Source organism: Eretmochelys imbricata, chromosome 2, assembly GCF_965152235.1.
Source record: "Eretmochelys imbricata isolate rEreImb1 chromosome 2, rEreImb1.hap1, whole genome shotgun sequence".
Lineage (NCBI taxonomy): Eukaryota > Metazoa > Chordata > Testudines > Cheloniidae > Eretmochelys > Eretmochelys imbricata.
In genome coordinates, this window is record NC_135573.1 from 199624907 (window position 1) to 199641663 (window position 16757).

General features: G+C 47.1%; 1 protein-coding gene across 2 annotated transcripts in view; it reads right to left on the reverse strand.

The window, feature by feature from the left end:
- Positions 1 to 11688, reverse strand: part of UBE2E1 (ubiquitin conjugating enzyme E2 E1) — a 62857-nt gene extending 51169 nt beyond the window's left edge. Inside the window, exons 1-3 of one of the 2 annotated variants that reach the window (XM_077811276.1) lie at positions 11435 to 11688; positions 9377 to 9558; positions 6721 to 6771 (exon numbers count right to left, since the gene is read on the reverse strand). In XM_077811276.1, the coding sequence (XP_077667402.1) occupies positions 6721 to 6771; positions 9377 to 9528 (203 nt within the window). In that variant the 5' untranslated portion in view covers positions 9529 to 9558; positions 11435 to 11688. Of the gene's footprint in view, positions 1 to 6720; positions 6772 to 9376; positions 9559 to 11002; positions 11099 to 11434 lie in introns of those variants that run through there. The other variant, XM_077811275.1, reaches the window with a different exon arrangement.
- Positions 11689 to 16757: the final 5069 nt, after the last annotated feature.

The following is a 16757-nucleotide window of genomic DNA, read 5'->3' on the forward strand; positions in this document are numbered from 1 at the left end:
ACAGCTTCCTGCCTTACATTCTAATATCCCCAGTAAGCCAGACTGCCTAAACAGGCCAATTCCTGAGTTTTTCCTCTCTCTCCAAAGGCTATGACCAGTATATTACCACAGTTATAAGTTATAACACAACTCCTCCTAAGCAAGCACAGTTTTTCCTGAATGTAAAAGAAGTACAGCATTATTAAAAACAATAAAAGAACCAACTCACATTCTCTGCTTTCCAAAGATCATCCCCAACTCCAGCCTAGGGCTCTGGTATGTTTTAGTCCTTCAAAACCCACAACTAGGGTTTCCCTGTGGTTACAAGTTCATCCATCTTAGATCCAGAACAATGGCTGGGCAGATCAGCTGTTTCTTTACTCAGCTTGGGCCTTAGATCTTGACCTTCAGTAACAGGTAATTAGCAGACAATTACTCTCTCCTTATGGTATAGCTTCAAAAGGCTGGGTTTTTGCAAAATGGGGAGTTGGAGAATTTACATTAACTTATCTCTAGGTATACCCCAGGAAATCCACTGAACACTTATTGTCCCAAAAATCCATGCTTGTCTGGCACATTTTCATTGTTTTTTTGAACTCCCAGGTCTTTCATCTGTCACATCTCTTCCAACCCACAATAATACAGAAAATTAATACAATAAGGTGTCTCAAGAATATTGCAGGAAACGGTCATATCTGTCACATCTACCCCCAGAAGAAGTGGGATGCAACTTGGGTGCTTGATCATCCTCCTAGGAGGATGCAGAGGTTTATTCCCTGGATGGTGGTTAATTTCGTATTTCACCTATACATATAATAAACATTCCACTAGCAAGCGAGCATATTTCCTTCAAAAATCCACACAGTCATTTGACCTCCACCCTGTATAATTTCTCCCATTAGAGCCTCTGAGGGTGGAGTTCTTGCATATACTTACTCCCCCAAAACATTTGGGTGTGAAACTGAGACCTGGTCCTCCCCCTACCACCTCCCCTTGGATTCTAGGGAGGGTATGTGGTGTCCCTTTGTCCCTCAAGCAGTTAGCTGCCCCATGGTGGGCTGAGCTTCCCACGCTCCCCGGAGTATTCCAGAAAGTAACTCTTCGGACAGAAGGGAGCAATAAGGTAGGGCTTCCTCCCTGTGATGCAGCTCTCTGCACCGCTTTTAACAGATTCTTCAAATCTCCCCCTCAGCCAAATTCCTTTCTCTGCTCATCTCCTCAGACATCAGGGCCCGGGGGGGGGGGGGGGGAAGAGGAAAGTGTATTGATCCCCCATCCCACTGGGGTGGTCCCCTGATCCCCACATACTGAGTCAAAGTGCACAGCAGTTCTCCCCCCACCAGGCTCAAGGTCCTTTACATTTTCACAGACCATCAGGCAGTCAGAGACCGTGGGGGGAAGTTCCCCCTTCTTTCTGGCCACAGTTACCTTTGTCATCTCCCAAGCAGCTGTCATACACTTTCAGTGGGCATTTCCCATCCTTGGGTAGGTGTCATAGATTTGGCAGTGCCCTGCAGCTGCCTCAGTGTCTTTACTTTTGGCTGGAGATGTTGCCAGTACTCTGTACTGTGCCTGGTTCCCTGGTAAGGGTAGGCAGAGAGCTTATTACCCTGGCCTGGGCTTCAGGACTCAGAGATTTTAACTTCATGTTATCTTGTCATTCCCCTGCAGTAGGAAACTGTCTCACTTTCCTTCTCCTCAGGTATTTGTCTGCACATACTGGGAAGGTAACTTGATTCCACCTGGATTGGGGGGGGGAGAGAGGGGGGAGTGGACAGGAGGGATACACCTCAGACAGCTACTCTATTTGCATTTTGGTTAACCCGTCTGTAGCTAACTCGGGGGTCTGATTCACCCCTTATGCTTTTACAGCCATAACATCATTCCTCAAAAGCAAATAATATGGGATATCTGACAACACAACTACAACCAGCATCCCTGACCCTTCCTAGTCTGTATAGAATTCTGTGCTGTAGGTAGAGTGAAGACTTTTACACCAGGAACTTTAACCCACATTTCACACCTTGGGAGCATCTGATGGGGTTTCACAACATGAGGTTTAACTACAGTTTTAACTGTCGCAGTATCTCCCCATCCAATAAATGTCTCCCCATTAACTACCACCTTCCACTCTCGTGCGGGGGGATATGGGGGTCAGATGGATCTGCACCAGGAGGGTGCAGCATGACATGTGGGCAGTGGTTTGGGGTCAGAAAAGCTCTGGCTTGCTGAGGATAGCAGTGTAAATCAGGGAGCTGTGCAACCTTAAAATCCCTGGTCAAGATGGAGTGACATGCAGGTCTCTGCCAAGAAAGGTTACATACAATCTTGGCCCACAATAATATATAAACTTAATACAGCGAAGTCTTTCAAGGATATTGCAGGAAATTGCAATATCTGTCATATCAGGGATTCAGGAGACGCGGCTTCAATTCTCTCCTTTGGCACATACTTCCTGTGTGACCTTGGGCAAGACGCTTACGTCCTGGTTTTTTAAATTATTTAGGCACTGCTCTGTTCAGCATTGCCACACCTAACTGACTTAGAAGATTAATTCTCACTGAAAGTCACTGGGACTTGGGAGCCTATGTCTCATTTTCAACAGTGACAGGCACTTAGAAGCACTAAGTCAGTTAGGTACTGCAATGCTTAACGGAACAGGACCTAAATAACTTTAAAAACCTGGGCCTTAATCTTTCGGGCCCAGATCCACAAAGCTATTTTGGCTCTTAACTTCCATTGAAATCAGTGTGGGTCTCAGTTCCCCACCTGTAAAATGGGGAAAACACCATACAGGGAGAACTACATTAAAGATTTTGAGGTACTCAGCTATTATGGCAATAGAGGCCAAATAAGTACCTGAGATAGACAGTGTAAATGGCAGTTAATGTCTTAATCATGTCCCTGATACAGCCTTAGAAATCCAGTCACATGGATGCATCCAAGGCTTTAGATATTGATTAATGTGATTAAATACAGTTAAGCCCTGTTTATAAAGAAAACTAGAACCATGACTTGAGAGAATCATGGAACCAGACTTCCACGACATCTAAATGTGTAATGTAAACAAAGCCCTATAAGACACTCAACACACCAATGACACAAAAAAACAACCAGCCCAGATTATGACTTTCACCTCCTTATACAAGCTAATATTTAAAGAGAGAACTGAAATTTCATTATGACTGGGATCCAAATGTGTAATATTCAAAGCCTATGATGTTAACCTCAATTTCACATTAACCAACAATCCCTTCAGTCTGGTTGTTTTATCACTAAACATCTGCAATGAAAATATTGATTTTACACCTCTCATCACCAGTGTCAGAAGCCAAATCATCCCATAAATGGAGAAAAGAAAATTAAAGCTTTCCAGCATCCTGTTTCAATCATTTCACATAAAATGTTAGCATGCTAAGAATGAGAGATATAGAAGTCACTTAAAATTAGTCATATGCTGTAGCTACACTATGCCATGTAAGAGAACACTAATATCTTAAACACCTATCAGAAAAATATCTGAATTCTATTCAGTGTACTACAGTTAGAAAGTCATCAGCATCTTCAAGGTCTGTTTTTTTTAAAATTCAAGTCTGAACATATATTTGCACCCCTGCAATAATTAAAATCCTGATTTGCTCTTCAGCTATTTTGCTTGAAAATTTAAATTTAGTAAATGAACAACCACTTTCATAGCATCATGGATAGGCATATTTACAAAATAAATAATGATTGAGTCTCTGCCTGGTAGGGGGGTCTTTCAGTGTTCTGGGTTCCTTCTGGACGTGCTAAATGTCTTCAACTACCATGGACTTCAATGGGAGTTGAAGGTGCTGAGCACCTTGCAGTAAGACCCCAGAATAAGACATGGACGACAACAACAAGGAGCTGACAAACACAGAGATGTTAGGGAACAGTTCAGAAGATGACAACAAAGGTGTGATTAAGTGGCTGGTTGAGAAAGTAGTGAATCTTCAGAGTTACGCAGCATTTTTTCTATATAAATGAGACTATGAGTAAAATTTTCAAAAAAGCCTAAGGATCCTAAGTCCCATTTTTTAAAGTGACAGTCACTTAGAAGCCTAAGCCCCACTGAAAGTCAACAGGAATTTGGTGCTTTTCAAAATGTTACCCAGTAAGACTCCTCCAATAAATGGATTTTGAGAAGAGCTTTAAAGGAGGAGAGGATGGAGGAAAAAAGAAGCCCCGATTCCAGCAGGAGGGTAATACACAAAAGACAGTACCAAGGCACAGGAGAGAGAACACAAAGGAGGTAGTCAGATGAGATGCTTGAGCTGAGCAGAGAGGACATAGGGTAAACAAGCCTTTTTTTAAAGTTACCGAGGCAGGAGACTTAAAACTATGTTCTAAAACCAAGTTTAATACTTCTCTCACAGCGCTAATATTCAGTGTAAACTAATGCAGGCTTCCCCAGAGCAAAGTCCTGCAACCTTAACCATTACACAGCAACCAGAAAGTCTCAGTACCATAACTTTCCCCCACCCTCCATTTGACAGTTTCCCCTTCCACAGGAAGTAAATACTCCACATAACTTTGATAGCTGGAACTCTTCTCACTGTTGTGGCAAGCAGCATCTGTCCACACTTAGCAAATCTGCCGTATACAGCCTCAAGCCCGAAGCATGTCAGGAAGTGTAAGGCATTTAGCATTTTGAACCAAACTAACCACAAGTATAAAAACAGACACTGTACTTACTCTGACTAGAAAATACAGATATTAAATACTACAGCTTGAATGGCAATGCGAAAACACCTGGTTTCATACGAAAACCACTGTTCGTGCTTTACTACTTAACACATTATAGGTTAGCTTAACGTATTCTAATTTTACAACATTATTTGTTAGATAAAACTACCAATCTCCATGCTAATTCATTTGAAGGTCAGATCCAGGATACCTAAAACTATAATACGACTTTATACTAATGTATGGCTTGTACTATTAACTGCTTTCCACCATTAAAACCATTCATAAAGGCTTACACGTTACAAATCCAACCTTTTTTGTATTGTGTCTTGATATTACTATCCCCAGTGGACTGCACTATTTAAATAAGAAACCACCTCTGCAGCCATGTTACATTTTAACAAAGTAGTCTGGAAGCTAACCCACACCCATGAATGACTCCAATTTCTTTATATAGGAACAGTTTAGGGTTTTGATATTCTTTCCAAGATGGTTCAGATGAAGGCTGAAACCTGATTTAGTTATATAGAAGCATTTTAGGCACCCACGAAAACAGCTTCCGGGCACATTAATACCATTAAAACAATATAGCAGTGGCTGAAGAGAGCTCAAAACCCACGTGTAGTTCTCTTCCAAACACCACACGCTTTAGTAGTATATCAAAAACCTTCCTCGCCAATCAAACCACTGTACTATTGCACTATCTAGGTGAATTTTAAAAAGTCACCTTATCAAACACTTAATAAATTAAGTTTATTCATTAAGAAAATCTTTAACAATTTACTACTTCCTAATCACCTGTTTTTCTTTTTTCCCCCTCTGTGTACCACCTACTGATATTGTTGTTGATCCTTTGGCAACAAGGGTGGGGAGTTGGAGTCTTTGGCTGATCCATTTCAATGTGGAGGCCTCCTTTCAGCCCATACCTCCCATGTACTCATATACTCTTTTCCCATTCCACTGCCAGTTATTAGGATGCTTGACAGTGGTTTTGAAAGAGATGTTAATGGCCCCTTTGCTGAACTCCAGTGCTATTGTCTCCCTGTGCACCAGCTAAGGGTAGCAAGAAGCTTCAGAGCACCAGCAATATAAAGGTGGGGGCAAAATGTCCATTCTAAATACTTGACTGATTTTAAAATATATTTTAAGTTGCATTTTCTCTTAATTGCTGCTACCCCTGACATCAAAGGCTTCAGACCTAGCTCAGCAGCAGCAGAAAGGCACAAGGAGCAGAGTCAGATAAAGAACTCAAGAATGTCTTTGGAAACAAGACTCCAGTAGGCCAAATGGGAGAGACTAAGTTGAAAGCAGCCTTCCCGTTTAATTAACAGGAACAACCAAAGACATTGCCAATAACCATCTCATTCTCAAATGCCAAGGGGAATCACCAAGGATCAGGGCAACTAGGTGATGAACACAAAGCTTTGTAGATACTAAACATAATGTTTAAATCTCTAAAACATAGTTTAAGTAACCATTCTATAAAGGACAAGAGCATATCCCAGGGTGTGATTTCATCAGATAACATACGCGCTTCTTCAGTGCGTATACTCACTGATGAACTAACAGCGCCCCCTTTTCCACTGTGTGTTATTGCTTAGGATAGAACTGTCAGAGCTGGAAAGAACCCACACAGATTTGACAATTTTCTGCTTGTTTGGCAGGACTCTTATATAAATAAAAATTAATGCAGTCAAGCATTAGACTTGTAAACCAGGAAAAACCGAAAAGGGGCACATTTTCACACTCTTCCATATTGACCGCTGTCAGAAACACACACACAGATAATGTGACAAACTCTAATGCAATTACGAACAAAACAAAACAAACAGAAAATTCATGTCAAAACACATAATGTCTCCTGAGCTTTCTCCTGCAGGGGATTTATTTTTATGTCATCCAAGCATTCATGAGAGTATTTTATGTCATCTAAGTGATCATTCCTCTGCTGCATCTAGAACTTATAAGGATATTTACAAACAATAAAAAGCATACTTTCTCTCCTCCCCCTGGGAAGGAAGGATCAAAACGAACCTGCAATTGGGAGGTGGATCTAAGGTGATGTCAGCCAATTCCTTCTGAATCCTAAGGCAATAAAAACAAGAAAGAATAAAGGTAAGTCACTAGGTGGGCTCACAGTCAACACACACATGCAGTACAGATATAAGTCACGCTGACTGTGACACTGTATGTGTCTCACTCTTCCAGGAACACACAGGGTAGGTCTACACCTGCAGCGGCATGTAGAGTATGTACACTGCATGTCCAACTAGCACAGGTAAAAATAGCGTAGATGGTGAGACACTGCTTCGGTGAGTATAGTAGAGAGATGCCAGAAATCTAGGGTATGTACCCTACACAGCTCTCTACATGACCAAGCAGTGCCTCCAACATCTACACTGCTATTTTCAACAGTGTGGTGTCCTGCTGCCTCCCCACTCCTAGAGCCTTTCCGCACCACAGTACAAAATTCCAGCAGTGGGGAATCATAGGGATCTGTCCCACTGTGTGTGCCTGCAGTGGTCTAGTCTACACAGGAGGCAGTATGTAGGGTATGTGTAACTATACGCCGCAGTGAAAGGCTCAGGCAAGGGGAGGCAGCAGGGAAATGCTCCAGCAGCTCCCTACACTGAAGCCTTTCACTGCAGCTGGCCCTGCTGCTGGAGCCTTTCCCCACTGCCAGAGCCTTTCACTACAGCCTATAGTCACACACATCCTACACACCGCAGCCTGTATAGACAAGACCACTCCAGACACACACAGTGGGGTAGACACCCTATGACAGAAACACAGAGAAAAATAGACAGACATTCCCTCTCCCCATATCAGCTCCACAGCCTGGTCCACTGATCCACCCCCCCACACACAGGGGGACAAGGCCCCATCCCCCTCCAACATACTGACAATGAGACAGATCCTCCTTGCAAATGTGAGTGTTCGTTGTGAGGAGAGCACTACAGCCTGTGGTAAATTATGAATCTTTGTCTCACTGAGATGGGCTAAACAGCCACTGCCACAATCCCCTTCCCCACTTAGCATCCTGGGGAACTGGCTGGAGAAGTTCTGACTGGGAAGGGTGGGTAACTATCAACAGAGACCAACTCCATGCGCTCCCTGATCCATTTCTGATTAAACACAAAGAGAGGAGAATAGTCACACATCTCCAAGATCCTATCTGCTCTCAAAACACAGCCTCCAAATCTCCTCTGCCACCCAAAGCCCCGCCCCCCAGTCCCCTCCCTTATGTCCACAAAGCCCCTTCCCAAGATCCTCCCTGTCTCTACTTCTCTGGGATCCACAGCTCCACACTTTCCTTCCCACCACCACCAGCTACCATCCCCATTCTCCAGAACCCCACTACTGCAACTCAAGCCTCCCCTCCAAACCTCCCCCCACTGCACATGCAGACAGCCTCCTTTACTTCCCCTCCTCCACACTCAGCCAGCCTCCTTTGCCTGTCTTCTATTTGTCTCACATAATAAGAACCAAAGCCTATTCATACCAACCAATTTACAATCAACAGGCCTTTACAGATATTTTATAACTAACTATGGCCTCTCGTCCAACCACCACTAGCTGTTGTGTATGTGACTTTGCCAAGGAACCATTTGCTCAGACAAGTTCTGAAGTCAACAAGTTGCCTGAAAGCTACAAAATCCAAAGGACCTCTTGAGCACAACAGCACAGCATTGGCTGAGCAATCAAAAAAAACCAGCCCTTTTTGACACGTACAGATCGCGAGCTTTTTGCTGGTGCATTGCAAAGCTTTAAATGACCAACCAAACGGATTATTGTTCTTATTGACAGAGTAATGAAAGCTTGCTTGGAAGTTTCATGCTCAGCTAGGTGAGCTTTTTTGGAGCGGGATGGTGCTGAGATTCAGGTGACATGGAGAATGGCTCAAGTACGGCAGCAGTAACGTTTTGGAAGTGAGTTGGCTCTAAGGGCTTCTCTACATGGGGGATATTGACTGGCATAGCTATTCCAGAGAAGTTATTCTGGTATAATTTAAGAAGAGTAATTATTTCACAATAAAGTCCCTTGTATTTTAGAAAAGAGTGTTCACCTGGAGAGCTGTTCTGGAATAGTAATTCCCCAGGTACACAAGCCTTAATGCAGGTCAGAAGGAGACTGGGAAGTAGTAATGCGTTTAGTGGGGAGGACTGGCACTATATAACAACTGTTTGTATATATGACATCTATCATCATACAAGGTCAAAGTAAACATTAATTAATTATTACTCACAACACCCCTGTGACTTAAGTGTTATCATCATCATCATCACCCCCATTTTACAAATGACTTCCTCAAGGCCACATAGCTTCAGTAGCAGAGCAGGAATTAAGCTCATAGGCTTTAATCCCTACAGAGATCTGGCTCTAAAACCAGGTGCTGAGGAGAGCAGTAATATCAGTGGGGACGAATGGTGCTGAGTGCAGATGGTGAGGAGGAGATGGGGGAAGTGGTAATGTTTGGGGGAAGCTTCTTGCTAAGTGCAGATAGTGACAAAGGGGAGATGGGGCAACAGTAATTTCTGTGGAAATGTCGAAGGTAAATGCCAGTAACGAGGAACAGAAATAGTTAACACTCAGTGGAGGGGAGGAGGAACAGCAGCAATGGGGCAGATACAGAAGGCCATATAGGCAGAGAGACAGCAGTGACATGGTGTCTGGCTGCAGACAGTCTCACCTCTTGGCGCTGGTGGAGAGGAGCTTGGAGTTTTTACTCATGCTGACTTTGCTTTCCTTCTTCTTAGGGGTGTTTGTCTCTTTCTCTGTCTGCTGGTTGGAGGATGAAGATGAGGAGGAGCTGGTGCTGGCCCTCGAATCGTCATCCGACATAGCGACCCCCCCCCACCACTCAACCCAGACCTGGAGAGGAGACAGCGCAGGATGTGGGGAATAAACAATGAACGCATGCACAGGGAAAGGAACTCACAACAGTCTCATAGGCAAAGGGTGTTTGGGTCGCACTCTCTTTAGAGAGGGCCTCCTCTCTCTCTCCCTCCCTTCTGGCCTTCACAGACAGGCACGCTGAACAGAAATGGTCTCAGCAGAAGGAGCAGCAGCTTCTCCCTGCACCAGTAACACTGGGGGAGGGGAGGGACTTGAATGTCTTCTTTCAATAAGAACAGAAATGGGGGGGGTGTGTGTGTGGAGGCTGAGTGAACAGGGACTGGGAAGAAGGAGGCTGCAAAGATCAGAGGAGCTGCAAGTAATTCCTTCTAATCTCACCCAAACTACACACAAGAAGCCAGTCATCCTCACCCCCCAGTTATCCAGCCCCAGCGCATGGGATATAAATAGGATGCCTCCCGTCCCCTCTGCACACTCAACGGCACATGGAGGAAAAGGAAAGGAAAAGCAGCAGAATCAATGTCTGCAACAGGAGTGGGGAGACATTGGCTATAAGGGGAGAATAAGTGTCTGGGAAGGTGAGGGACAAGCAAGCAGAGTGTTTGTGGGAAGGAGATCAGTGCCTGCAACGGGGTGAGGGACAGGCAAGGGGGGTGGGGAGAGAGATATCAGAGCCTGTGGGGGAGGGGGGGTGAGGAACAGGTGTGGGGGGAGATCAGTGCCTGCAGGAGGTTAGGGACAGGCAAGGGGGGGAGAGAGACCAATGCCTGCAGAGGGTAAGGGACAGGTGTGTGGGGGATATGAGTGCCTGCAGGGGGTGAGGGACAGGCAGGGTGTGTGTGGGGGAGGGAGGGAGAACGAACATGACGGCCTGCAGGGGGTAAGAGGCAGATGTGGGGGGGAGAGGAGTGCCTGCAGTGGGTGAGGGACAGGCAGGGTGTATGGGGGGAGATCAGTGCCTACAGGGGGTGAGGGGGGTGATGGGAGAGGGAGGGGGGTACCAATGCCTAGGTATGGGTGAGAGATCAATGCCCACAGAAGGCAAAGAAGGTAGGAGGGTGGAAATCGAGGCCTGCTGGGGCAAGGGAGGGGAAGTTAGTAGTGCCCACAGGGGCGGGGGGGAAGGGATGGAGGGGCGGCGGTCCCCGCTGGGGTGCGGGGGAGACAGCGGCCCCCAGGAGAGAGGAAGCAGAGCCGGGGGAGGGGGGTGATGGTGGGGAGCAGAGCCGGGGGGGGGGGGAAGGGGAGAGAAAAGAGTACGTGCACGGGGCACACCTCCAGGAGAGAGCTGCTCCGCTCCCCGATAGGGAGAATTGCCCCCCCCCCCCAGTGCGGGCCCTGCGGGGAGGGGGCGATACCTGCGGGGCCCCGGGCCCCTGCCCATGGTCGCGCCGCGCGGGCCGCCGGCCCTGGCCTGGCCGGGGGGGTGCCCTGCGGGGAGAGGGGCCCCGCTCCGTACCTCTCCCTTTGTGTCTGGCGGCTCCTCCGCGGCGCGGCTGGGCCTGGCCACTCGTGTCTCTTGCTGGGAGAGAAGCGGAAGTGCTGCAACAGCAACTCTTACCCATGCAATGGCTGCCCCGCTCCTCCCCGGCCCCTCGGCGAGCCGGGGCTGGGGGGAAACGGCCGCACTCGCCCCCAGGGGACAGGCGGCGCGGGAGCCCCAGCCTCGGGGGGCCGCAGATGGAGGCTCCTCCGCCGAGTGCCCTGCCCGGGGGGACGCGGGGGGCGGGGGGGGGGGACGGCGGAATAAAGAGGCTCCGAGGCTCAGCTCCCTGCCCCGGTCCTAGGGGGCTGCCCGAAGGCTGAGCCGGGCTCCTGCCCATTCCCGCCCCTGGCTCGCCCGGCCCCAAAACAGCTCCCTCCCCCCGCAGGAGCAACAACTACTTCTCACCTGGCTCAGTCCAAGAGCAGCAGCGGCAGCAGCTTCCTCCCCGTCTCTCACCTGTTCCAGCCCTCAAGCAGCAGCAGCAGCTTCTCCCCTCCCCGCCCCGGGCTCAGCCTTGACTCATCCTCAGCAGCAGCTTCCCACTGGCCCGCGCCCCGAGTTCAGGATTCCATTGTCCCCACGCAGGCCCCCGTGCGCTCAGGAGCACACAAAAGGAAGGGCCGCTTGTGATGTCAGCAGCCGCCGCTCCTGCGGGGAGACGGCCGCGGGCTGGGCTCCGGCTGGCCAGCTCCGGGAAGGGGAAAGCAGGTTGGATGGGGGAATGGAGCAGGAATCCGCAGTGGCGAAGTCCACCAGCTGGGGAGCCTCATGGGCATGGAAGGCGCCGCATTAAATAAAGTTGGGCTAGATTGTGCTGCATCTTCAATGGCCTTCCCTCCCCCACCCCCCCGCCTTCTTCTGCTCCTGCAAAACCGTTGCAGTTGATCTTTTGGCACCGCCGTAAAGAAAACAGTGACATCTGACTACAACAGTGACCCACCGTACTTTTCACCTGATCAGAAGCCAGCACAGTCAGTCACGTTTCTGTGGGCCAAGGCATAGATCTCAATGGAAATGCTGCACCAAATCCATTCCTGTTGTTACCTCCATTGACTTCAACGGGTTAACACCAGGGCTGAATGTGGCTCAGTGCCTTCAGTTTCCAAAAGTATATCAAGAGGTCAGACAGCAAACTGTGTAATATAGTCTACTGGCTGGGCAAACAAAGAATATCACCACTTATGCTCAAATAAATTGGTTAGTCTCTAAGGTGCCACAAGTACTCCTTTTCTTTTTGCAATATCACCACTGTGCATCATAATAATTCATAGTACTTTGCATTTCTATCACTCCTTGCAACTGAGGATCTCAAAGCGTTTTACAAACGTAAATGAGTCCAGCTGTGCAACACACCTGCAAAGTACAGTACGTATGATTATTACCACCAATTTATGCTTTGTGAATCAGAGGAAAAGTTGTCTAGTCTCCCAGAATTTTTAGGGATGCTCAACACTTGCATCTCTATTGACTTCTTATTGAGTTTGGGTGTTCAGTACTTCTAAAAATAGGCTTCCAGTCTCATGTTTTAATCATGACCCTGTGTAACACATTACAGCTGCATACAAAGACACTCACCATGGTGGTCTTGGGGAATGAACTCTGGAATTTCAGTACCAAAAGCTAAAGAGCGTCCTGAACTAAAGATGTTCTCCACTGTGTCTGAATCCATGATTCCCTCCAAAATGGCTCTCCAGATGGAAGTTTTTACTCCTGTATTTCAGACTCTCACTATAAACACATCTAACAGGGATAGCATATGATAATATCTAACAGGGAGGGCTTGTAATACAGGACTGTGCATGTGGTCATGTCACCCTCTAGTGGCTGGCCCCTTCAGTTCCATAGTTCAAAGCTATGGGACAGCTGAAGTAACTCTTCTTTTAGCTCAAGGGATAAGTGATCTGTGCTTTTGGTGATGAATGTCTCAGGTTCCGTCCTCTCTAACAGCCAGTTTATGACACATGCATCTCATAAATTCCATCGTCCAGCTGTTTTCTTCACTCAACCCTAACTATCAGACCTATAGTCACTTTGGCAGGAATCCTGCCTCTTTGAAGCCCCAACATAAAGAAAAGTTGAATTTTCCCTGATAGTTGTAGAGTCATAGAGTTTAAGGCCAGAGGGACTATCAGATCATCTAGTCTGACTTCCTGCACATTGCAGGGAACTAAACACAACTCCACCACATCCACACTAAGCCCAACAACCAGAATGAGACCAAAATACTATAGCCCTCAGGACACTAAACTGTTGTGTGCCACAGCCAGAGAACAAAAAGGTCTAGTGCTCAAGGCCTCTGCAATGGCAGGGAATTGATTATGTGAGATCCTAGCAACTGACCTGTACTCCATCCTACAGAGGAAGGTGAAAAACCCCCTAAGGACATGGCAAACATGATCTGGGGAAAATTTGTTCCTGACCTTGAATTAGTTTGTCCCTGTGCATGTGAACCAGACTCGCCAGTCGAGCACCTGGGAAGAAGAATTCTCAGTACCACCTTGGAGCACCAGCCCAACCCATCCATGGCCATGGCCATAAAAAAAAAATCCAGAATATATCGGGGGAAAATGTATTCCTTCCTTACCCCTACAGGTGACCAGCTGAAGCCCTGAAACATGAAATTTTAGGAACATAAGACATGAACCAGAAGGGACCCCCTGGGCCGCTCTCCCCCCTGCATCACCACAGGCTACCCCATTAAACAATCCCACTCATAAATGTATCTATCTCTATCTTAATACTAATTAGTTTGCTCCCCCCACTATTCCTACTGGAACCTCACTCCTCTGATGGTTAAAAACCTTCTTTTAATTTCCAATATACATTTATTCATGGACAGTTTATATTCTCCAGAGGTTTTTACGTCATACAGGAGCAGTTGACCTGGAGATGAACTAGCTTGTCACTGACAGTTCTTTTAACAAGGACTTACTTGTAATCAAAATGTTAAATTAATAAATAAAGGGTTGGCTAGATATGGAAAATCCTCCACTTCCTTAGTAGGTTCTTTGAGGACTTTACTCAGCAAGAGCATTTGGGCCAGCTGAAATCACAGTTGCCTGTGAATACTAACGCCACCCATGTAGCAGAGATAAAACTTTTTGTAACCAATCAGTGTCATATGACTGGGGCCATGTGGTGGAATTTAGCACTTACCATCTCTACCCAATAGTTATTGACTCAGAGGGGATACAATAGTCAGAGCCATCTTTTCTCTTTGTCTACACTACGAAATTAGGTCAAATTCATTGAAGTCGTTTTTGTAGAAAGCGTTTTTATACAGTCAATTGTGTGTGTCCCCACACAAATGCTCTAAGTGCATGAAGTCGGCGGAGTGTGTCCACAGTACCAAGGCAACCGTCGACTTCCGGAGCATTGCACTGTGGGTAGCTATCCCACAGTTCCCGCAGTCTCTGCTGCCCATTTGAATTCTGGGTAGAAATCCCAGTGCCTGATGGGGCTAAAACATTGTCGCGGTTCTGGGTACATATTATCAGGCCCCCCTTCCCTCCCTCCTTCTGTGAAAGTAAGGGCAGACAATCGTTTTGCGCCTTTTTTCTTGAGTTACCTGTACAGACGCCATACCATGGCAAGCATGGAGCCCGCTCAGCTAACCATCACCGTATGTCTCCTGGGTGCTGGCAGATGCGGTACTGCATTGCTACACAGCAGCAGTTTATTGTCTTTTGGCAGCAGACAGTGCAGTATGACTGGTAGCCGTCGTCGACGTAGTCCTGGGTGCTCTTTTAATCGACCTTGATGAGGTCAGGGGCAAACGTGGGAGTGACTCAGCCAGGTCATTTCCCTTTTAAGTTTCGTCTCATGGCGATTGAGTCCTACGGGCAGTGCACTGTCTTTTAATCTGCAGCCAGCAGAAGATGATGGCCAGCAGTCATACTGCACCGTCTTCTGCCGAGCACCCAGGAGATAACGATGGCTAGCGGTTGTACTGTACAGTCTGCTGCCAGCAAGATGTATAAAGATAGATGAAGTGGCTCAAAACAAGAAATAGACCAGATTTGTTTTGTATTCATTTTCTCCTCCCTCCCTCCGTGAAATCAACGGCCTGCTAAACCCAGTTTTGAGTTCTATCCTTGAGGTTTTGAGTTCTATCCTTGAGGGGGCTATTCAGTTTCTCGCAAAACCACCCCCTTTGTTGATTTTAATTCCCTGTAAGCCAACCCTGTAAGCCATGTCATCAGTTGCCCCTCCCTCTGTCAGGGCAACAGCAGACAATCGTTCCACGCCTTTTTTCTGTGCAGACGCCATACCACGGCAAGCATGGAGCCCGCTCAGATCACTTGGGCAATTAGGAGCACATTAAACACCACACGCATTATCCAGCAGTATATGCAGCACCAGAACCTGGCAAAGCGAAACTGGATGAGTAGGCGACGTCAGTGGGTATGAAACTTTCGTATGCGTAAGGGCACTTTCATGGAACTTTGTGATTTGCTTTCTCCTGCCCTGAGGTGCAATAATACCAAGATGAGAGCAGCCCTCACAGTTGAGAAGCGAGTGGCAATAGCTCTGTGGAAGCTTGCAACGCCAGACAGCTACCGGTCAGTCGGGAATCAATTTGGAGTGGGCCAATCTACTGTGGGGGTTGCTGTGATGCAAGTAGCCAAAACAATCAAAGATCTGCTGATATCAAGGGTAGTGACCCTGGGAAATGTGCTGATCATAGTGGATGGCTTTGCTGCAATGGGATTCCCTAACTGTGGTGGGGCCATAGACGGAACCCATATCCCTATCTTGGCACCAGACCACCAAGCTAGCGAGTATATAAACCACAAGGGGTACTTTTCAATAGTGCTGCAAGCACTGGTGGATCACAAGGGACATTTCACCAACATTAACATGGGATGGCTGGGAAAGGTACATGACACTCGCATCTTCAGGAACTCTGGTCTGTTTCAAAAGCTCCAGGAAGGGACTTTATTTCCAGACCAGAAAATAACCATTGGGGATGTTGAAATGCTTATAGTTATACTTGGGGACCCAGCCTACCCCTTAATGCCATGGCTCATGAAGCCATACACAGGCAGCCTGGACAGTAATCAGGAGCTGTTCAGCTACAGGCTGAGCAAGTGCAGAATGGTGGTAGAATGTGCATTGGGACATTTAAAAGGGCGCTGGTGCAGTTTACTGACTTGGTTAGACCTCAGCGAAACCAATATTCTCACTGTTATTACTGCTTGCTGTGCGCTCCACAATATCTGTGAGAGTAAGGGTGAGACGTTTATGGCGGGGTGGGTGGTTGAGGCAAATCGCCTGGCTGCTGGTTACGCACAGCCAGACACCAGGGCGGTTAGAAGAGCACAGGAGGGCGCGGTGCACATCAGAGAAACTTTGAAAATCAGTTTCATGACTGGCCAGGCTACGGTGTGAAAGTTCTGTTTGTTTCTCCTTGATTAAATCCCCCGCCCCTTGGTTCACGCTACTTCCCTGTAAGCTAACCACCCTCCTTCTATAAAAGACACATTTTATAGAACAATGGGTACACTCTTTCACGGTAAACTTTGCTGTTAACATTACATACATAGCACATGTGCTTTTGTTCCAAGGTCGCATTTTGCCTCCCCACAGCATGTGGCTAGCCCCTCCCCCCTCCCCGTGGCTAACAGCAGGGAACATTTCTGTTCAGCCACAGGCAAGCAGCCCAGCCCAGCTGGAACGGGCACCTCTGAATGTCCCCTTAAGAAAAGCACCCTATTTCAACCAGGTG